Source organism: Solea solea, chromosome 15, assembly GCF_958295425.1.
Source record: "Solea solea chromosome 15, fSolSol10.1, whole genome shotgun sequence".
Lineage (NCBI taxonomy): Eukaryota > Metazoa > Chordata > Actinopteri > Pleuronectiformes > Soleidae > Solea > Solea solea.
In genome coordinates, this window is record NC_081148.1 from 19,304,306 (window position 1) to 19,328,964 (window position 24,659).

The following is a 24,659-nucleotide window of genomic DNA, read 5'->3' on the forward strand; positions in this document are numbered from 1 at the left end:
GTTTGCACATAAACCCTTGCCTGACTGAAGATCAAGGATATTAATAATCACCTCGCTTGCACACGCCCATCCATGTAATCCAGGCATCTATTTCTTGGGAAAACTATTTTTAGTTCAAGGCTTTTTTTTTCGCTTTTTTTTTTTAAATACCAAAAGTGGATTTGGAAAGCTTTAGTCGTGCTTCAGTCAAAAATGTCTAGTGTGCGCATCAGAGGAATAAGTGTGTGTGTGTGTGTGTGTGTGTGTGTGTGTGTGTGTGTGTGTGTGTGTTTAAATGCTAACATGCCAAAGGCATGAAGAAATAAACTTTGAAGGTTACAAAAGGTTAAAAAAAATATCCGTAACAAATCAAGACATTGGCAAAGTGATTTAGTTTTTAAGTGTTAAGTGATGCATTGTCTCCAGGGGAGTTTTACATAATGTGATTCAAATTGGTTTAAAAGTGAAAATTCACCACACTATAAATGCACAATCTATCATGCTACAAAAAAAGAGTATTAGAACTCAGCCCCTGAGTTTCTTTTCCTAAATGTTGTCCTACTTCGGAGAAAGTGTCACTTCCACACAAATGTTGCCAACGGAGTTTGTGCCATTTTGTGACAGTAGGACCTAGAGGAGAAAAAAAAAATGGGAATGAAGAACAAAGATAGCGGAAGAGTGACCTGGGAGAGAAGAGGAGGAGATTTCAGGAAAGATTAGAGTCAAAAGTAGCCTTCACCACGAGCACTCCGCAAGAAGACGCACAGCCGAGCTGACAGGCACAGACACACAAGCGCACATTTTGCTAGAAAATCTACATGAGTAGGATGACTGATGAATGCACATTCATTGGACACTAACATGCACAGAGAAACACATAATAAACCCACATGGTAACTACAGTGTGAGCAGAGAGCTGTGTGTGTGTGATGGAGAAGCCCATGAGACATGGAGAGATTGGACTCAACCTATGTTTTTTCATGTGTACCTTCCACATCCCCAGACACTCCAAACTACCACCACCACCTTCTCCTGCGCAAACGCACGCACGCACACACACATACAGTGTGTCTGTGCCCAACTGCGTGAAAAACACTTATTTCTGCATCAGTGTGCAGAGATGAGAGATTTCTCCACAGTCGGGAAAAAGGGGGGTAGAGCGGGAAAACAAGGACTGGAGAGTAAAAAATGCATCCGAGGATGAGTCCCTGTTGCTGCTCTCCACGTGTTGCCCCCACAAAGCTTTCAGAGCACAGCAACTTCCCTCGCTCACTGACAGTCGAGTCACAACACACACACACGCACACACACACAAGGTTGGCTTTGTTTTCAACAGCGACAGTGGCAAAATGAAATGACAGTAAAGCGGGGTCGAGTGTTGTGAGCGAGATGATGGGAGTTGTGAAGGCAAACACAAGCGAAGGGAATGTGAGTGGGCGTGGTTGGCGAGATGAGCAGAGACACAGCCATAGATACTGTAACTATGTGAACCGAGCAGCCTAAAGGCACATCAAGGTAGGAGCGACCAATCAGCATACGAACACACACACACACACACACACACTCTGGTTTCCATGACTTCAGAGGACATTACATTGACTTACTACACTGACACTGACCATAACTCCTACTGTCCTAACCCTAAACCTTCACCTCATGATGCAATCATTTACATTACGGGGTTTTTTTGTCCCCATAACACTGTATAAACAGATTTATGTCCCCACTACATGAGAAAAACCTGGAACACACACACACACACACAAACTCATATACCTCACCATCAGGGTCACTGGTCAACAACACTGGTTTTTACACAATAGCTGGTGTTTAATGTGGAAGAAGTGACTCACCGAGGCTTAAAAGCCTGTGCGAGTGGGCTTTTGTTGCTAGTATGAAATAATAACATGTGTGATAATGCGGCCGTGTCATACAATACAGTACAACTCACACTGACACATTTTACATGCAAATCGGCACATTTGGCCGTGCCATCTGGCACTGTACGGTTTCTCACAGTTTGGCAGTGGAGCTGACACCCTGCTCCTCATGATTTTTTTTTGCATTCACTGTAACTTATTATATGTTCACACAAGCAGCCTTTTGTGGAGCTTCATTCATCCACGCACATGCACACGGCAGCCTTCACACATTTTCTCCAACCACCACCCACATACACACATCGTGCATGTGCGTGTGCCGCCACACGCACATGCACAATCATCACAGTGTGAGCCAAAACAGCGTCCTGTGGACATGTCGGTGCCTGTTGGCTATTAATGGGCAATCACCATGGTAACCAGAGTCATGTCACAAGGAGCAGGTCACCTGAAAGTCTGCCATGTCTTTTTCCAGAGAGGAGAGGAGTCGTCCGTGTTCCACAGACACGGCCTGCAGTGATCTTTAGCTCGTCGTTATATGGTGGAACTAATACAACCAGTGTGTGCATCTGTTCAAATATGATCTCATGATAGTTATATGTAAATTTAAGTATTTTAATTAGGGCTGTCCAACGATTAAAAAATGAAATTGATTAATCATGGGGTAGCTGTGGATTAATTATGATTAATTAACATTCCTAAATATGACAGACAAAATGAATTCATGGTGTTGGAACAGGAAGGTAAATGACCTTTAGTTTTTTTATCATGCACAATTTCAAATGATGGTATTATTAAAATATAAAAAATAACGTATATTAACTTAATCATACCACATCAAAACTCAAACCTTTTTCCATCACTCTGGACTGTCGGCCATAATGGTATAAGTAGACGTAGTGGGATGAATTGTGGGATGTATGGAGCAGGTCATTCTGCGCATGCATTTAAAAAAGTTACTGCGTTAATTCCACAAACGAATCATCTTGCATTGCCGCGTTATTTCTTTTTACAGCCTTAATATTAATCTCATGTCATTTTTAGCTAAGAAATTCATTTATGATACGGTATGATAGGACACGATATAATGCACCTTATTGATCCCATTGGGAAATTTGTCTCACACTGCACATTTAAATGCATTAAAGTAAAATAAAACAACGTGAAAACCGGATGTAACAATCACAGCAATTAAAATTTGCAATAGAGTTAACATGCTTTCTCACTCTCTCTCTTCCATCTATCCTCCCTTTCTCCTTCCCCAACCCTTCACCCCTTATTCCGTGTCTCCCCCCCAAGATTCCTCCCCTTCCACGCCTCAGCCCACAGACCCTGCTGTGTGCCCTCCTCAACCCCCTGTCCTGCCCTGGCCCACGACAGAGGTCAGTGGAAATGGAGGAAAAGAAGCCGGGAAGTACTGTTGTCTATGTGGAGCCTGGTTCAATAACCCGCTGATGGCACAGCAGCACTACGAGGGCAAGAAGCACCGCAGGAATGCAGCCAGAGCACGCCTGCTGGAGCAGCTAGCTGGCAGTCTGGATGCCACAGAGAGCACAGGTCAGCCTCATAAACCCCAAAATCCCAACACAAGTGACAAGTGAGAGGCAGGAGGGGTGTTAGGACTTTGTACGAGGAAAGGCGATAGGTGGGATCATGTTCAAGATCTGTTAAGAGTGGATTTCTGAAATGTTCGCATGTCTTTTTACATCATGCGGTGCAGATTTCACCATGTGGTGAGACATTTATGGATAAAATTAGCACAATTAAAGAGTCGCTGTACAGATTAGCGTAACAACTTTAGTTGTTCACAACATAAGCTGTGTATACGTCGGACAACCTCTCTCCACTGTAAAAAAATGTTTATCAACGCAGTCAAGAGTTAAGGTTCCACAGATGGTTGAGAGGTCCGTGTAATCCAACGGATTTTTATTTCAAGAAAATAAAAACAAACCACTTACAAATAGGGAAATGCAAAACAAAATCGACAATCACAGAAAAAGACAGAATGATCTATTGTCTGGAAGTGCGAATAAACGGAAATAACACGACTTTGCAAAGCTTATTTTGACCCCGGAATCGTTATCGTTAGTTTCTGTCATCATCATGTCAACATCATAGAATTTTATATATTCAATCTTTGCAAATCTTTCTTATATTTTTTAGGGTGACAATCAGAGTCATGCTGAACAGAACAGCCCCTAAAAAGTCACACAGCAGAAATCCAACTGTGGTGCGAACGAACAGAGGTTCACTTTACCGCGGTAAGAGGTTTTACCACAGGACTTCCCATTCAGTTTGTTTTCTGCTATAAAACTAGTCAATTTGGCTAAACACGTGTTTAGATTGCAGAGAAAATGTCCTCCTGACGTCCGGGTACAGTGCAACAGCGTCATAACGATAGTTTCCAGATCAAGTCAAAGAACAATTTCAGTCATTCAAGTCTGTCTGTGAAATCAGCTTGTAAATACCGTTGGAAAATATCATGGCTCAAAAGAAGCTTTGCCAAGTCTGAATAAAAATAAAATTACTCAAGTGACCTCACACAGATATGTTGTCTCAGGCCAGAAGCTGCCAACTTTTATTAGAAAGCCTGTGTTTTTCTGAAAGACACAGGTAATGAGCAGCTAATGAGTCAGACATAACGTTGCTACACAGTTGTGCTATTGTAACTAGGGAATAAGTTTGGGCCTAAGCATTAATTAAACAGAATTTACTTTGATCAATCCTTTTAAAAATCAATTCTCATTTTAATACTACATCGCAAGTCAGCACGTAAAGTTTTTATTGACTGAATTATCTTAAGAGTTTAGTAAAAGTTAGCTCATCCATCAACCCGAGCAAACATTTCTCTTTTCATAATTAACCGCGTCAGTCAATCGCATTTGTCACCTGTTTGCCACAGTCTAACCTTTCCGATTCGAGCTGTCAGGGGTCACTGTCTGCTCGCATTACGGCATAACTTTCACACTCGTTAGTGCCAGCGCTGCCGATGTGTAAAAGTGTCAGAGTTAAAGGACCTCTGCTGACATGCGAGCGTACTTAAGAGGAGAGTACACGACGCGGTGCGGAGGCACAGGGACCGAAATAACAGCACGTTACAGACGGATATCTGCTGACGGCTGAAACACGCGTCTGACAACCAGAAACAGAGATGACTCGAGTGAGATGTTTTGCATCAAATTACAATCTGTCCCTCGCTCCCCATCTATTTTCTTCCTCCTCACATGCAAAATGTGTAAGTGTACAATGTCCTTACACACGTGAGATTATTATAATTTTTTTTTGGTACAAAAATTGCCTCCCCGTTTCCTTGTTCCTATGAGTGATATCATCTAATATCACCCTAGAATTCTGCTGCAGCTGAGCCCGACATGTGCACAAGTGCCGAACAACACCTCTACGAAACACACACGCACGTTTGACATATTTATACCACACACACATACACACGCAAGGCACGCAGTCGCACACACATGCAAATGCCGCGTGAGCCGTTCGCTGTGTGCTCCAGGTGCCATGACACAATTCATTATCCCAAGAAGCCAATCAGATTAAAAGCATGAGTTATGTTGCCGCGTTCACTGGCTCAGAGGCTCTAAGTGGTGTCATGTTAGATACCGTCCTCTGTCCGTAGAGTGTGACCCAGATCCCACAACCTCAGTTTATTTGGGGGGGGGGGGTCTTTTTAATGGCAACTTTCAGGGTTTTCTTGCATTAGAAATATACAACATAACAGACATATTGTTATTTTTTATTTCATCCAACATCTTTGTTCTCAGTGAAGACCGCCTATCTGCTGCAAAATGTATCACATATCGCTGCAAAATCTATCACACCAATGGGGCATTGAGCTCACTGCTGACATGATCCATCAAATGTGCCATCAATCAAGTGTTTGTTCCAGTGCCTTTAGTCAAAAACACTTTATTCATCACAGTACAGCCTCACTGTCACTAGTCGTTTATTCTCCCGTTAGACACATATTTCCATTCCGTGCAAGATTCTCACATCTGATTGGCTTTTATCACTACTTCAGGTGTGAAGGCGCAGGTGCACTGGGTGTAATCTCAGACGGAGAGTCGAATGTGAGGTGGCAAGCGAGAAAAGAGGGAGGAGAGGGAGGAGAGGGAAAGTGCAGATTCATCTCTGTCCTTTTGTCCTCCATCTCGCTCCATGTTCTCTCCATACATTTTTATATCTGTCCCTTCTCTCCTGCTGCTCTGCTGCTCTGCTGTGTGTGTGTGTGTGTGTGCGCGTACCTCCAGGGGCTCCAATATTTTCGTCATGTCTCATCTGTCACCCTCATTAAATCCCCACAAGATACAGGTGAATTATTTACACACCAGTATCCCCTCTCTCTAAACTATGGCTACAGAGTGAGTGTGCTGTGGTTCACTGTCTTGATTGTGTCTTATCGATCATACCGACCTTTACCTGTACTTGAATCTTTTTTATCTTCTACCGCTCCCTTCTTTTTTTTTATCTTGCAACAAAAACATATCACAAAATCCCTGTGACATTTATAGACACTGTTTCCGACTCTCGGATAGTGTAATTGCAAAGGCAGGGCACCGGGGACAACGCTGTTATTTTCCTTGGCTAGGTGCCAGGCAAAACCCTTGGAGATGGATTACGGACCAGGGCGAGGGAGTTACAGCGGCGGTGGCTACTGATGCAGGATGGAGCCCGGCTGACTTGGCTGTGTCTTTACATAAATCACAACAAGAGTAGAAAACCCCTCAAGACAGAGCCAGCGCATTGTCTCTGCTCTCTGGAGACTCAGTCGAGAATCAGAGGCAGTGAGATTAAGTGTGAAGGACTAGTATGTGTGTGTGTGTGTGTGTGCGCAAGGACCCAAGAGAGGGTGAAGTACCAAAGCAGAGAAAATTGTGTGTAATTGATTACGGTGCCTGAGCTGGGAGACAGAGCTGACCTCCTCCCATGAGACGACACTCATTGTGGCACAGCCACACTACAGTACATGCTTACATTTAAGGCATGTAGGCAATGCAGGATCCACATTCACGACAACACTCATGTGCAGTCGGTCTGTTTTATTGGAAGTCAAAAGTTGTCCACTATCATCCAAAATGTGTTGCCACCGCTACACCTTGTACAAATTGCAGGTGACAGAAGTTGAGAACTTTCTAAGCGGTAGTGTGAGTGTCAGCCAATCAAATCACATTATGCAAATATACCAACAGGTGCAAACCAATCACATGACACACACCAAACACCACACAGTCCAAACAGAGCACTCAGACGAGGTTGTTCTCACTGTTGCCAGTGTTTTCTGGGCACCCAACAATGTCAGAAATGATGGACATCACATCACCAGCACTTTAGCAACATTAGCACTTCTTGCTACATAGTAATTCTTTGGTCATATTTCCCACTCCTCCCTATAGCAAGTCAAGGTACTATTCTCAGTCAAAACACAAGCCTGACCGAGAGCTTAACCATTCCAAACCGTGCTGTACTGTACCAAACTCAACAGCACCATGATGGAAACACGGCTTATGGGCCGTTTAATCATCTTTATGCTAATTGTTTCAGAATTAAGATATATTACAGTACAATTGTTTAATTTTTACTACTCTCATCATCACAGTTAACAGAACTAGTAAGACATTTTTATTTAAGGAAATGCTCTTAAAGCCTACAGCATGCTTCCTGCTCAAAAGACAATGGCAGACAAACTTGGCGACTTAGCTTGTGTCCACAGTGGAGTAATTAGTAGCAAGAGCCATTTACTTTCCCTGGAGATTTGGTGCAGACCAAGCACAAACCGTTGCCTTTCTTTCATCAAACCGTAAATAAAAGGTTGGCCATATTTAGTAAAGCGCTGCACTACAATTCAAAATGTTAAACTATGATTTAAATTTCTAGTGGAGGATAAAAAATTTAATTAACCATCATGTTGACCTGAAAATGTAATTATCTCTTTTTGCAGTAGTTTCCTGTGTATCACAATATTTTGCATAAAAAAATATTCAAATTACTGTCACATTTGTTACAAAGCTAATTAGTCTCTCCAAGTCCTCATAAGGTTGTTTCTTGGAAAATTCCTCTCTAACCAAGCACTCAGCCCATTTTAGCACTGGTGTTTGTGATAAAGTCCTGTGAGACTCAGTGTCAAGCCTTTGCTTCAGACTGTTAGTTTTGATTGTATCTCAGTGGGCTTGTGTTTGGCTCCCTGTCCCTTTTATTTTGCAAAACACATGAAAATAATGATATACCACAGCACACAGGGTCCAGGGGTAGTAAGAGTGCTAAACTACTATACTTCTTACACTTAAAGTCAGCCCCACAGAGGGACAACATGGGAAATAAAGGGAAGTACCCTAAAATGACTATCCATTTGTAACTTTATGTTGTGCTGTGCTTATACTAGGGATGGCCATGATCATCAAGCCTTTAGCCTTGAATGCATCTTTAAGCTGAACCATGAGTTTGTTTGTTTTCTTTCACTGTAGAATTCACCTCTGACAGACAGATATTATGTTTGGTGTAGAAGTGCAATTTAAATTGTGTCTCCTAGATATGGCTGAAGCATTAGAACCTTTTACCTGAGCACATGCAAAAAGCCGTGTTTCCATCATGGTTTGGTTCGGTTTGGTACAGTATGGGACAGTTTGGAGTTCCAACTGCTGTGGGTCTAGCTCCACCCGTACCGTACCATTACTCTGGTACTGGAAGGGTACCGATTAATGGAAGAGTTGGGGCCAGTTATTTTGATGCTATTTCTAATGCTAATGCAAAACAATACGTACCGTACTGAACTGTTAAGAGGCAGCGTGTGGATTCCCTGAATTGAAAGTAACTTCACAGTCAAGTACTGTAGCTTTATTTTGCTAAACTGTCACGTTATTTGTGTCATGTGTTCACCTTTGGGTGAGTATTTTAATATTCGATGGTATTATCCATCGGATAGCCCAATAGCATTTTTGCTTAAAAATGACCATGCCTAGCTCGTACACTGTTCCCAAGGCTCATTTCCTCCCTCTGCAAATTAAACTCGGACCCCACTGTTTAACCGCCAATGTTCACACAACACTACCCTTAACAATCGTTAGTGCTGACCACTACCTGACAACCCACAAGAGACTCTGGAATGAAAATAGTTGCAGTTAGAGCCAGAGCCGGATAAGAGGAGCTGTGAACATCACACTCCCAATGTATCATTAATGTTGCTGCAGGAGGATGTTTCGTTTGTTTACAACGAGGCTTTAGAAAAGAACATAATTGTCGCCATTTTCCGAGCGCTGAGTGTGGCTCATTTCTTTATTTCAAAAGCATTTAGGCATAACCGTACAAAAAGTGGCAGCAATGCCAGAAGTCCCAACATCAAATAGACTCCACACCCGCTGCCTGAGCTCATCAAACCCCCTCATTTCTGTCTCCCTGGCAAATCGTCTTGAGTAATTAACAAGGCTTAGAAACACCCTCACAAATACTGCTCCCAGAAAACCCACAGTCACAGTCCTGCCCTGCATGCTGTCACTTGCGTTGTACACACACATTTTCCCTGCGTGTAATTAACACGAGCCGAGTAAGTGCCTACACACCTTCTATACCATGCCCATCCATGGAGCCAGATGCCAGAACTGCTGTATTAACCATAACACAGAGTATGTGCGTGTGTGTGTGTGTGTGTGTATTTGTGTGCCCTGTGTGTTCAAAAAGGCTGGCACACACTCGCATCACTGGCAGAGACACAACAGCGCAGCATATTGTACATCAGTGCTTCTCAGCCAGGCGGTAGGGAGGTGACATCAATCAGACTAAAAGCAGGGAGGCCTTTGTGCGCGTACACACACACACACACACACACACACATAAAACACAAAAATAGCCCTCTTTGTGTCATCCTCGTAGCAGTGTAAAATTACGGGAAACAGAATAAGAGATAATTTTCTTCCTCAAATTACCTCTTTACCAATTAATAGCCTTTTCATTAAAAGAGAATTGATGTAATGACATTTTGGCCCAAGAGCATGCAATTTCTTTGTTTTTTTCCTTCTCCCTTCCACACCCACACAGAGTTGCCATCTCTTAATAGATGCAAATTATCAACATTTTAGCAAAGACAGTTCTTACTCCGGGCAAGTAATTCAGCTGTGGCTTTTCATTTCTTTTTTGAAAATGACTGCTTGTCCTTAATCTTTCTCGACAGAGCGGACTGTCTGACAACCAGGAGTAAATAGGCCACATTATGCAGCTCGAGCCCAGTGCAAATAACCTCCCACTTCTCCTAACACTATCACAACTTCATCTCCGACTGTACTTCAACAATTACCTCCCCAGAAGGTCAAAAGGTGATGGAACACACCGACAACTCATAGATCTCAAGGACAATAACGATAGCAGAGAAAAGGGCACCCGCATAATTTGAGCAGACCTGATTTATTCGCGAAACGCACCCTCACAGTAACGCAATTTATCATCAAACATTTTAAATAAAAACCACAGAGCACAAAGACAAGGCAGGCAAAGACCGGCTGGAGGTGGAACAGATGTCACTTCATTTGTTTTTGATTGATTGTCATACTGATCCGAGTGAAGGTGTGCAGGTTCAAGTAGTGACAACACACTGCACTGTGTTTTAACGCAGACAAAATCCACAGCCAATTGCATCCCTTTGCTCGTCGACACAGAGAGCATTTCCTCTGTCCTTGTAACATAAAGGCGATTTTAAACTCTGGTGCTGGTGTGCTGTAGTCAGCACACTTTTGGGAACTGGCTCCCACATCATGTTTTTTTGTGGTCATTAAACTCCAGCAGGTTTTTTTTTCCCCTCTCCTACAGTGTGACACAGACTGTACATAAAAATGGACGTAGACGATGGAAGTTAACCACCAGGGGGTGACTCTACTGATTGCAAAATGCACTGAAATTGAGCCTAGTTCTCGCCTGATCTATAATGTCAGTAAACGTTTTACTGGTTGATGGTCTCACTCTGTAGTTTCAGGTCTTCCTCGATAGAACATGACGTCAGTCTTGTGAATTATGTGCCCACTTAGATGAAACTAGACAATAACACGTGACTGACACCTGCTACCGTCCAAAACTGCCGGTCACATCACAAATCTTGAGGCTTTCTGACTCATCTCCATCTTCAGATTTTTCACCAGAGCCTTCCTCATTTCCGTCAATCCTTCCCCTCAACCCCCCACCACCACCCCACCCCTCAATGGCTCTTCACTCGACTCTCTCAACATCTCCATCTGCCTCCTATTTCTATTTATTTATTTATTAATTGGGGGGGTGGGGGGGGGGGCTTATCTCGACCACCTGCAAACCCTCTAATTAGTTCACATCTGTGTCTGAGCGGCACACATTCACCGACACAATACAAGCACAGGCGTACACGGTTCTACTACATTGTTCTTTTCTTACCCTCGGTGTCCTCATTCTTCTTCCCCCAATTGAAATTCAGTTTTCCAAAGCCACCTTCACACACACACACACACATGCAGAAAAGCAGAAGGCACTGATCTAAAAATATGACTGCTTTCTGCTAATGATTAGTCTAATCAAATCCTTTTTTTTTTCCAGATGCACTCTAATTATGAAAATTACCCTGCACTGTAGAGTGTCAAGTAAGACTGTTATTTGCAGTCTATTAAAAAAAAATGTTTTATTGTTGCCCCCTTGGCCTCAGTGATACAGCCGATGATGTTCCAGATGCTGCTGATGTTGATTATGATGATGATGATGATGATGACAGCTTTTAAGAGTCTTCATGTACCATATAATCATTGAAAGTGCACTCACAGTAGCCTTTTGTACTTGTGTGTGTGTGTGTGTGTGGTTGTGGTTGGTCTGTGTCTCTGCAGGACTGCGCAGTAGTTACTCCTGCAGTGTCTGCAGTGTGGTCCTCAACTCCATTGAACAGTACCATGCACACCTCCAGGGCTCCAAGCACCAGAACAAGTGAGTACAATAACTACGGATGGATGGACAATCGACTAGAATGCCTGGGTCACACTGGATGTACAGTGGATGCACATCATGTGCCTCAATAGCCAACATTGCACACAAGCCTGTTCACACCACAGACCACAATATCTAAAGTGGACCTTGTCTTCCAGTTTTATTGAATAACCACCAGGGGGCGATACTGTTGACTATCACAGATGTAATCAGTGATAGTCTGCAGTCAACCACTACTAGCCATTTCCTCCTCTAGTCCGCAAAAGAGATGATTTTCTGTGTGATTCTTTCTTCCAAACAGACTCAGTTCTTTTGTCCTCATGCTAAAGATTAATGCGGTGCTGAACATTAAGTAAAACATTAAGTATTTCTTTATTTGTGAAGCCCCAATCAAAATGTAACTTCAGGAAATGCCCCGCGTTTCTCATCTTGTCGCAGGTCTCAGCTGATTTTGCTTGAATAATAATTACGACTTTATTCTCATAATATTACAACATCATTCTCGAAAAAAAATGTCAGTACTCTGTTGTACTTGTGCATGTCACCACCACAGAGAGAATTCCTCCTCATCTCCTGACAGCGGCGGTGCTCGTCTGTGCACCGATGCTGTCAAGGACGAGTGTGTGCATACTGTCAAAGTGAAAGGAGGGAAGAAAAAATGCATACAAAACAACAGCATGAGAAACACATCTTTTGTCTATCAGACTCTGACCATATCATATGTATTCTATTTTAAGACTCATGTCATGGATTTGAGGGTGTTTTCTGGACAGATGTGCTCATTGAACATGCAGAAAATAGACACTGAAATGCATCCTGGGCAGAGAACGGCAGAGTTTTCAGCATGGCAATGGCTATTGTGACCAGCATGATAAAATGATATAAGCAGGGTGTGCTTCCCAGGTGTTTCCCAGCACTTATGTGTCCAGTGTGGCCCAGTACTGAGAAAGGGAGTACGTGTATAACTTTCAGAAATAGACAATCCAACAATGAAGCGCAGGTGTCTAAAAACCAATGAACTCTCCAGGCTCTCATTATACACAAAATACTAGAATATCATAAGCTTTGAGGAAATACTGTGCATAATAATCTGTGTTTGTACCGAGTGTGACGCTGCAGAAGTGATGCATGGAGCTGTGGAAACAAAGCAATAGTATTAAACACCGCTCCAGCACAAGGATTTTATAGCACTTACACGTCAAAAAAGACATGGCATGGTTGACATGATTCTCCTGGATGCAAATATTGTTTTACGCACGCATTTTCCCTGTGTGTAATTAACTGTAATAACTGTTTTAAATAGTATAAAATAGACTGCACTGCGTTTCTATCTGTTGTGGTGTGTGCTGTGTTTAAATGTCTGGGCGTGGAGTCGTTTTAAAAGACGCTGGGTATTGCTTTAGTGGACAAAAATGTTGGGTGAAGACAGAGCGCCTGACCTTTTACAATTTAGAATACATGACTGAAACAGCATAACATACTACTTTCAGTACATTAGATGTATAATGTACATACACAATAAGACTAACGGGGTGTGGAGCGGCCTGGAGTAGCATCATAAAAACACAAGCTTAGTTACGAAAGAGCATGACAATAGCAGCATAGGAAGAATGCATTTACAAAAGTATCGCTTTGAGGATTTGTGTAGACAGTGAGGTCATGAGTGTCTGCATTAGCTGTCTCTTTGATTTAAAAGTGACATAAGGGATGTTAAGTGTTTTTGTATTTGTCAGATAAAAACAGAGCTTGTGGGTGTAATTCTGTTGTTGTTTCTTTGCTTTTTGTCTATTTTTAAGAGGCCGGCTTTTTCACAGAAAATAGCTGTATTTATACGCCCCAGGTCATAACTTGTCTGCGCCGCACACACCAAAACTCGCTTGGTGTGTGCAAAACTTGCGAAAAGTTAACTCTCCCAAACACAGCGAGGAGGGTAGAGTGAGAGAAACACAACAGCAAAAACAAGGATGAGAAAAGCAGAGTGCAGATGGAGGAGATAAAAACTGAAAGTAAATAACAGGAGAGATTTATTTTTTTATTTTGGTCAAGGGCAATTTCCAAATACTCCTATTCCCTGGTTGGCATAAAGCAGGGTTTCTTGAAAGTTTTTGAGGCCAGGGAAAGTTTCCAAGGACTCCTCCTCATAATCCTAACACTGATTGCCAACGCTGTACTAAAAAATACATAAAAAATCTGCCTCTCTGCATCGCTTAAACTCCTCCTACAAACATTAACTACAAGAGAGTTATAGCACTTCCGAGTGATGGAGTAGTGCGTCATGTCTGGCATCCGTCTTTCTGCAAAGGCGTCCAAACAAAGGTGATGGCACCGCCCTCAAGCTCACAGACTTTGTCTGTGCAGTAACAAGCTTGGTTGACACCAAATTCAAGGACGTTTCAATGACCTTCCAGAACCAATTCACTCGAATTCAAGGACAGAATGTGTTGACGAAGCTTAAGAACCACATCCAAGGTGTCCACTTTTATTGATTTGAAGCACGCTCTGCATCTGGACAAGTGATTATCCTGGGGATCTTGGTAAAAAAAAAACGTCATTTGCCGTCTGTTGCTTAGCATTACTCGCTCATTGTCCTGCACAGCGGAGAGAGACAGTGTCCACGGACGCATGAGACAGCAGGTGGCGTCGTAACAAACAAGGGAGACATTTACCTAAATATAATTCTTCAATGTTGATTTTCAAAAACGTTCAAAGGCCTTGATTTTTATTTATTTTTCAAACTCACAAACTTTCAATGATTTTTAGGACCTCGGGAACCCTGGATATAGATGCTGAAACAGTGAGGAAAAACATTCTTTTCTGTTTTGCTGTGAGATGAACACAGCTCACAATAAAAATAGGTGAGAAGCTTTTTTCCCCCCAGAAAGAGCCTTGCATCTCACACGTATCTCACGAGGGGAATGTGAAAGCTCTTAGCAGTTACACACCACACGTGAAACCAGCCTCAGCTTTGTATGAATGTTTTATCCAGCTTTTAAATCAGGATATATATTTTGTATTTTAATATACTTTTGACATGTGTTTCTTTATTTGAAATGTCCGTTTAAAGGCATTATTATATAACATTAAGCCAAAGACCAAAACCCATCTTCCTTTTATCCAGAGAGAGCTTGCTGAGGAACAGCTTACATCAGTACAACTGAAGGTCCTGGATGATGTGATTTTTGTTTTCCACAGAAAGTCATTTGGCAGGCGTAGGTATTTTTCTTTTTTGGGTGGAGTTTAAGGTCACACAATTGATGTTTGCACTGTTCAAGGCAATGTCCATTGACTACTACATAACATTTTACAGCTCTGTTCACAGAGCAGTCAAATCCGTTTGTGTTACGTCAGCGCGGACGTATAATGTCTCAGCACACGAGCTGTAAATCAAAGGAAAATTCTGGCCACGTAAATCTCCCTGTCTGCCAGTTTTAGTGTCGCAAAGTGGAAAAGAGGACCGGCACGCTGAGCTGGTGATGTTTATGAGAGGGAAAGAGACAGTACACAAGACTAATGGACACAAGAGAGACACTACTGTCTGCACAACAAACACAAAGAGACGGAGGGGAAGAGAGATGCAGAGTGACAGAAAGACGCATCAGGTTTAAGACTGAGGCTTAAAAAAATTAAAAGGGCAGGAAGATGGCAAATGACTGAGATTCGTTTTTTTAAAGTGGAGACAGATGCAGAAACGCAGCAGAACAGACAGAAACAGCATTTATTTCAGACCAAAACAGCACAGAGTGGAGTAACGGGGAATATAAAATTACACAAGAGAGAAAATCGAGATGAAGAACAGATTAGGTGAAGACATTGACAGCTGCAGGGCTTTGCTTCTTAGGATAAAGAGGACATATTGACAAGGTATTGACAGACAGAGTTAGAGTCCGATGAACAGTTTGAGACAGAGAGCTAGAAGGTAGAACCGATCAGGGCAGTAAACTCCTAGTCGACTAGGAGTCGATGCGTTCTGGACTAAAATTCTGATTGGTCGATTTTTTTGCCGTGTTAATTTCATACAGTCTATGATTAATTCATCATCATTTCTTTCAAATCCTGTTATATGAATTCCTACGTTTATAAGAATGGTCATTTTTAGTCTCTTTTTTTGACAGAATCTGAAACTATTAACTGTGTCATTCTCTTACGCAGCACCTGCATCAGCATTGTCGACTGTGTGCAATAAGTGTGTAAAAGTTCATTAGAGAGCCTTTCAAAGCACAAGTGATTTTACAGTGCACTGGCCCCGAGCACCCACAGACTTATTGCTGACTTCTGTTTAGTGTGTGAGTGAACACTGGTACTGGAAGCAAGTCTTGCCAGCTCTGTTGCACTTCAGTATTGATCCTCTGGGAAACAGAACAAGAGCAAAGGTTCCACCTCATCGACCTTATTTCCTCTTCCTTCACCCAGGTGAAACTCAATACATGTACACGAATCCTTGCATTAGAAGCCATCACTCTGACTCATATACACATTCTCTACCCATTCATACTTCACACACATATGGGGGCATGATATATGAGAGCAAAAAAATGCCTTTTCTGTTGGCATTGGACACACAAAAAATATATACTTTGTTCTCTATGTTGTGAATAAATAGAGAAATCCTGCAGTTTTAAATGTTTTGCTTTCTTCAGTTAGACAGATATCGTGACGTATCGCTATATGATTGTCTTACAATATGTTGATTATCACAGAATCGTTGTATCATGATATTATTGGTATTGTGGACAGCGCATCGTGTATCGTGACGTACCCTGTGATTTTCACATTTATTTATATTTATTTATATATATACACATACACACACACACACACACACACATATAGTATATACATATATATATATATATTTGTGTGTTTGTGTTGCATGTGTGTTCTTTCAACTCAGGATGAGCTCTGGCTTGTGTAAGAAGCTTTCTGCAGGAGACTAAAGCACGGCTGACAGCAGCAGGGGATTAACTTTCACTGAGGAAACATCCTTGAAAAGTGTGTGTGTGTGTGTGTGTGTGTGTGTGTGTGTGTGTGTGTGTGCATGTGTGTATGTGTGCTATGCGTTACGAAGAACGTGTCAACATAAAGCAACAGATTTCTCTGATTTCTCTCTTTCTTAAAACAGCTGGATGCATCTGTATGCCAGCTCGTCTCATCACTACTGTGCATCTGCTTCCATACACAGTCACTGTAGGCCATTTGAATTTAGGAGACCTGACGCAGTTTGTAGCAGATTGGCTGCCGTAATTGGACCTGTGCAGGAAGATAACGGCGGCGATATACAAGTAGATAAAACTTTACAGGACATTTTCACAGTTTACTCACAGTAAGCCAGTGTAACTGCCATGCAGAACTGGATAAGGGGTCAGAACATTGATGGCCAATTAACTTTTTACAGCAACTTTTGTTTTGATAATCCAAACGGTTTTCTACATGTAATTAAGACGATGATGTGGACAGTATCAAAGATTTATGTTACAATACAATTCAATAATACTTTCTTGTCAGAACATGCCTGAGACATGACTGCCGGGTCCTGTTTGTAAATGAGAACTGGTTTTCAAACATTGTATCTGGTAAAATAAAGGTCAAATAAAATAAAAATTGTCCTGCATCACAGCTTTGTTTGCAAAAACAAACAGGACAGCAGAAACTATAAATATTAAACATTACAATCGCCCGGGAACAGACCACAGACACAAACGCACATTCATTACAAGATGAACAGAAGATGGTGATCAATGCTCCTCAAAGATCCATATTTAGATTCAAGATTGTCTGATGTACAAAGCAGTTTTTCTCACCTTATTAAACTGTGAAACCCTGTACGTCATAGTATTATAATAATCATGCTTTCAACAAATAACATAAAGTCAGAAACAAATCATGAACTCCAGATTAAAATAATCATAACAAAAACCAATGGGTTACACAGTTACAACCCCTTTGCCAACTGTGCAACAATCATCTGTTTAGACTGTTACGCCAATCTATGTCAGAGTTAGTGACTTTAGCAGTGGTTTGGCAACAGAAGTTACAGACTGGAGCTTTAGAAACTGTTCAAAACAAGACAAACAATTGTAAATTATATAAATATAATATTAACAATCCCTCAATCATCTTGTTATGAAGGAGTGATAATGAGCTTCACTTGTTCACAAACAATAATGTAATGCAGTCGTTCTATAGACAGTATATTATCTGCAGTGGTGCTAATATTATCCCCTAATTGACATGCTGACTTTAAAAAAAAAAAAAAAAAAAAAACGTGCTTCAACACTGTTCTTATTATTAACATCCACTGTGATATGAACCTGAAAATGTGCTGTGAGAAAGCTCATGGCCACAGTGCAGAATATCCTCAAGGCCTTTGTGCAACAATTACCAGCAAATCTATTCAGCCTGTAAGTTGTTGTTTTGTCCAAGTATACACATACATTTAAATAATCAGCTCCTTTGAGTCCCAGACTGAAAACAAAAGCAACCGGTTAAGCACAGTTTACTTGATAGAAACTGTCAGAATGCCTGTATGTGACCAATGACACTGCTTGGCTTTAACTACCCGTATAATATTTTTCATGTTCACATCACTGGGCCTTTGCTTTGAGGATGATTGTTTTTTATTATACGAGGCCGACGTCTGCCCTGCCTTTGTATGAGCTTATGTGCTCATGAATGCTTGTGTGTGTGTGTGTGTGTGTGTGTGAGTGTGATGTTGATGCTAATGCTAACGCGGGCCCCAAGGGTATAATGGTGAGGTCGGGGACAATCCATTTAGCTTTGTCACTCTGGTAATTATTCAGCATTGGTATCAAAGGGGACACATTCACACAAACTAATGCACATTCAAGGAGATAACAGTGCTTGGTGCAAAGTAATTCTGAATATGAATGATTTTGCTAAATGCTAAATGTGATGATGTTGAATGGTTGAGATATTGACCTGCTAATAGAGCAGGCTTGCTGCCTGTATGTGTGTGTGTGTGTGTCCTGATCTGACTGTGTGTGTGTGTGTGTGTGTGTGTGTGTGTAACTGCTTGAGGCCAGGTGGAAGGTTAATTCAGGACTCTCAACACATGCCTCCTCTGTCACGCTTCAACACACACACACACACAAATTCATGCTTGTGTCTGAAGTCGCTCTCATTTCCACCCATAGACACTGGTCCTTGTCCTTCTGCATAAAAGGCTTACATTCATGTGACCACACTTTCATTTGAAAATGGCACAAAAAAAATGAACGTCAGTTAAAACATTAAAGTAACTCTCTCTTCTGTACAGTTTTGTTTCATAAAGTACCACGAACAAGAAAAAAAAACAATGGTGAATGAGCAAGGAACAAGGATTTCTGTAATAAGGCCAACTTTAAGGAGTTAATAAAGCTTATCAGTCTCTGTGTGTAAGTAAATGATCAGGAAGCAAATGTGGGTAACTGTGTCATTGTTTAGCTCCGTTTCTGCCTGTCCAGACTGAAATTCAGCCCAGGAGTTTTCAAAACAAAAACAGGGGAACGTCGCAGTTATCGAGAGTTGAAAACACCAGGGTAGTGTGTACACATTTTTACGACACCACCGTAAACATCCCTCCATCCATCATCTACCTTTTCATCCTCACTGTTGTAAAAAAAAATCACCGCCGATCATTGTTCTGCTCCAGGAGAAGCTGCTACTGCCAGACAGCATTCCAAGGTGGCCTTCACATCCTCAGCATCACTTACCTTGGACAAAGAGGTTCATGCACTTCTTAAACAGTATATTTCACATAGCACCTCTTTAACCCTTGGAAAGATCATTGGATAAATGTATTAACAATTCCCTTCACTCACAGACAGTGACCTTTTTTTACACCCCATCTCCCGCCTTACCCTTTACTCTCCTGCCTTCTCCTTTCCTCATCTCTGTCACCTTTTCCTATTTCCTTGCTACAATACCACCAAAGACTGGCTGCATTCAAACTGTTTACTGAGCAACACGATCGACAGTGTCTCACTGCAGAGCTGCTGCTGCTGTGTGACGCAGGGTTTGTCTTTAAAAATTGCCACAAATAAGGGAACTGAAAGTGCTTTTACTTTGAAGGTTAAGGGTATATAAAGTGCAGTGGAAAGCAGGGTGTACCGTTCCAAACTGTGCCATGCTGAGCTGAACTGCTTGGTGAAAAAAGGGCCAAAGTTCACCTTCCCTGTCTGATTTTGTTAGGAACCACAGAGGAAACATGTAAACATTCTATATATTTTAAGAAGGTAGTGTGGCTGCTCTAATCTGAAATGAAAAGAACGACATTTTGTGATGACACTACAGATGTGATCCAGTGTAGCCTGTTGTTGTACAGAAGTAACTGCTATAGCACTGTACAAAAAAAAGGCTTCTATCTTTTTGCCCACTCCCTCTTCGTCCCTGTCCTCTCCACACTCTTACCTTTGTCTTAAAAACCCGTCCCCTCCGAGCACACACCGCATACTGCTCCACAGTGCTCTATGAGTCCTGACAGAGTAGACAGGGTGAAGAGGCCACCGTTTTAACAGCCATTACTGGGATAGGTGCTGACAGCTATGGTGCCTGCGCATCCCTCCCTCTTTCTCGTACTCTGGGGCACCGCTCCAATTAGGACACAGTGGAGAAGTGGCATTTTAACAAGGACCATGATGAAAACAGAATATGTTGTGCTCTTTGGGTGCTGTGTTTTCTTTCAGGCTCAGTCCAACAGCCATGTTTGGAGACATGTTTTTGTTTGTGTCTCAATGAACCAAGGCTACAGCCATACTTTCTTTGAAAAATGCATAAATTCTGCTCCAGATACACTCATCATCCATACAAATGCGATGTTTTAGAGCCCCAAAAACAAGGGATATTTTTGATTAAAAACTCCTGGGCTGAATTTTAGTCTGGACCTACAGAAATGTAGATCTTTGGAATTAATCTGTACATTTGAGTCTGAGTAAAATCAAGCTATTCATAGTCAGACTAATATACCTGTATAATGCGATTGATAGTCCTGCATGTATACGCTTAGTCGGACTGGAGTTGGACTTGGCGTTCTCTGAATGCACCAAATTTTCCTCCCTGGTCTTTGACCTTGAAGCGCTACCGGATCACGCGTCTTTCTTTGGACAACACATCAACCACAAGAACTATGCTCGATCTAATTTATATCACATTAACATGTACAGCAGGTACGAAACATACAGGACCACAGCACGAGCCATCTCGCAGTTGAAAGTTGTCCGATTGCCTGTCTTAGTTAGACTACCGCCTCAGGACGATTAAACTGTATAAACAATAACTTTCAGTTCCAAATTTACCTCACTGTTAGTGTGATTTTATACATCAGTTTTATTGTGGATGCAGATCACCTATGAAAGAGCTAAAACGATGCAGATAGTTGTCGTTAAATGAAAAATTGGTGTGACCTTACTAAAAGCTGCATCATTAAACAAAGGTATAACACCTCAAACTGACTGAAATGCAAACATTATGAAAAAGCTGTTGACTTTCTATTGTGTCAAACTCGTGATATTTTCATTTCAGTGATACAAAGGTCAGCTGCAGGTTTACTCAAGATGTTAGCAGTAAACATCATTATAGAGCTGCAACTAACGATTATCTTCATAATGGAGTAATCTGTCGATTACTTTCGATTAATCGTTTGCTCCATAAAATATCAGAAAACCTCAAAAAATGTTGATCGGTGTTTGTCAAACCTGGAAATGATGTTCTCAAATGTCTTATTTTGTCCACAAACCAAAATTATTAACTTTTAATGATTTCTTCGTTATCCAGAGCAAAGAAATTAAGAAAATATTCACATTTAAGAAGCTTAAACAATCGGGAATCTTGTTTTAATAATGAAAAAAGCTTCAAACCAATTAATCGATTATCAAAATATTTGTTGATTAATTTAGAAATCAATTAATTGTTTCAGCTCCACATGATTATAAATCTTAGTAAAAATGCTTACTCAATTATGCAGCTGTTGCTTAGCATGAGATTCAATCCAACTTATCGCTTTGCTATAATTAAATATGGTCTGTGTGTGCGTGTGCGTGTGCGTGTGTGCGTGTGTGTGTGTGTGTGTGTGTGTGTGTGCGCCTCTGGTGCCACTTTGTTTCATGATGATAAAGCTACAGAGTGCAGCCACAGCAACTGGCACCATGAAAAACAGCCACATCTCAAGATAAAGCCAGATCCACAGTAATTATTGCACTTTAAACATGAAGGTTTATGCTCCTATCTCTCTAGTTTATTTTAACTTGGGGAAACAGCCAGATGGAAGGCATAATAGATTACTGCAATAATGAGAAGATTGTGGAACACGATTATTGGGTAATGCTTCACATACAGTAGAGCTGTCTTTCCCAGTGAGGTGGAATTGTTTTCGATGTAGCACGGGGGGAAACGCAGTGTCGGAATACGGTGTTTAACGACGGCACATTTGTCTTGTTACATTACCAGTGGAAAGTTTTTATTTTGCAATCTCTACACTATCAAGAGTGACATGAGACATGGATTCACAGGTAAATGAGATTACTTACTGGGGACAAAGCAAGGCAGCACCTCAATATCCAGCTCCGGTGGGCTTTCCCGTTCCTGAAGGAGCCCTGTCTTGTAAGATCTGCCTGTGTCAGAGAAAAAACAAGACTAATAAATAATTTCCTGTGCTTCCTTTACAGCCTGAAGCAACACCAGCAGTAAGCCACCTTAACTTTGGAAAAGGAAGACATGAAGACAAAGATTACTGGAATGATAAAAACCCACAGAGGACGAGCCGTGTTACAAAACTGAGGAGCATAAGAAAGCAGTACAGAGTAATGTCTGTGTCTGCGTGTGTGCGTGTGTATATGGCTGTCATGGGCATCCATGCCTGTATGTGTGTGTATGCATGTGTGAGTCATTACGAGAGTGTTTATTTCTATCTTTGTTCTAAAAATATATCTTTGAGATTTATTCAGCACCCAAGTGTTTTGATACGAGTTCTCAACACCAGCAGCCGTCAGACGAGCTGCGGCTGCAATATTGCCCTGCAACTCCTGTGTGAACCACAATCCTAGAATTGAACTGATGTCGGTGCGTTGCCCAGAGTGGCAATAACCATTACAATGATCGTCATTAGAGCAGCAGTAATAATAACTCTTCAACTAGTCGTCCCCAACGTGCTCCGACTGTGATCCAAGTCTGTTTTAACATGGATTTCATATACAGTGATGCGGAAAATGGCACACGCATGGTTCACTTTCAGACCACTTGAGACCTTCTCAGGCCTAAACGTTAAAATCCAAGGACGTGAAAACTACCAATGACCTCAGCCATAACCTACTGCATGAATTAAGAAAACTTTAAAAAATTGGTTTTATATCCTGTGTTGTCTGTGAATGTAGTATTTATTTTTCATGTGTTGGATAGGTCTTTAAAAAAAAGAAAAGAAAAGAGAGACAGAAAAGTTCTCAAAACCTGAAGATTTGGCTGAGTTACAGGACAGAACGCACTGTAGAAAAGCAGCACAAAGACTTTTAAAATCCTGCTTTGAAGCAACAGTCAGTCATGTACAGGTGTAAACATTCCCACAGAGCTGAATACTGATGTCAGATGCATTTTTGGAGGTGACAAAATTCTATTTTTCTGTTGCAATAGCCAGAGGGAGGAAAACACTCCCCAATCCATGTAGCAGCTAATGTACAAAACACAAATGGGATGTAATGCATAGCATGTTAAACCCAAAAGTTGCATTTACTTGCCTTTTTGAAGTCTATTGCTTGCACATTTTGTTGCAGTAGCGCCGATTGCTTTGTTATGCACACTGGAACAGTAAGGTCAGCTACGAGTACTGCAGAGGCTTCTTTTCAACACCTAATTTATTCAACTCAGAACCTTTTTAACACCAGTTACTTCTCATCTGTAGTGTCATCACAGTGTTATGTGCAGTGAGTTTCAACAGAGACACAACACTAGTCAACTGGACTACCGTCCTTGTCCCAGTATGAAAGTGGGGAATCGATATAATGGACGAAGTGTGTCCACCTCTGCTCCCCTAGGTGGCAACAATTCCATCTTTCCACTTGTTAGTATTAGGCTTTTTCCAGTTGACCTGTTATGTTATAGAAACAGAAGAGAGGACACACTCCACTTTCTTGTGTTGGCACCGGGATCGGTCCATAGACTGCATATTAAAAATGGATGCAATCTTTGGCTGTAAAAATAAATTCCTGTTGTGAGGCCATGTCAGTTTTTGAAACCGGAAATCAACATACTGTACATCAAATGCAAATCACCTATTGGTTTCAGTCACACTGTTGTCCACATGTGCAGTACTTTATCGTCCATTCACCTATTGGTTTCAGTCACACTGTTGTCCACATGTGCAGTACTTTATCGTCCATTTTCCTCTTAACGGGAACATAATTTACAAAATTGACAAAATGTTCTCTTGAAGAAAAACAAAGGAGAGCCTTCACTACTCAGGAAAATGTTCACTGACGTGGAAAATCAAGTGAAATGTAGGCTCATTTTCTCACAGATATCTATACAAATGCAGGTTGTAACCGACTTCTGACCTACTTCCTGGGTTTCACTTTAAAAACCTGAAGACTTCATCCATTTTTATAGAGTCTATGTGTCAGCCCTAAGCAGAATTTCAAGCAGCTATGAAAAGGAGTCACTGCTAATGTTCTGTCAGTTCTTTTTGGGTTCAATTTTGTTGTTTTTCCAAATTTTTCATTTTGTGCTTTGTTCATTTCACAGTGAAGAGAGTGAACGCCAAATGACCTGATTAAATTTGTGTTTCCTCTGCAGACTTGAGGAGGAATGGTTTTTATGCAATCACACTGAAGTATTAACAACTGTAACAATGTGTTTTGAAGTGAAATTGTTTAACCGAGCAAA

At 41.4% G+C, this 24,659-nt stretch overlaps 1 protein-coding gene across 1 annotated transcript in view; it reads left to right on the forward strand.

The window, feature by feature from the left end:
- Positions 1–24,096, forward strand: part of zgc:171482 (zinc finger protein) — a 52,799-nt gene extending 28,703 nt beyond the window's left edge. Inside the window, exons 5-7 of the mRNA XM_058651222.1 lie at positions 3,159–3,416; positions 11,699–11,795; positions 22,454–24,096. Of these exons, the coding sequence (XP_058507205.1) occupies positions 3,159–3,416; positions 11,699–11,795; positions 22,454–22,475 (377 nt within the window). The 3' untranslated portion in view covers positions 22,476–24,096. The remainder of the gene's footprint in view (positions 1–3,158; positions 3,417–11,698; positions 11,796–22,453) is intronic.
- The last annotated feature ends 563 nt before the right edge of the window (positions 24,097–24,659 follow it).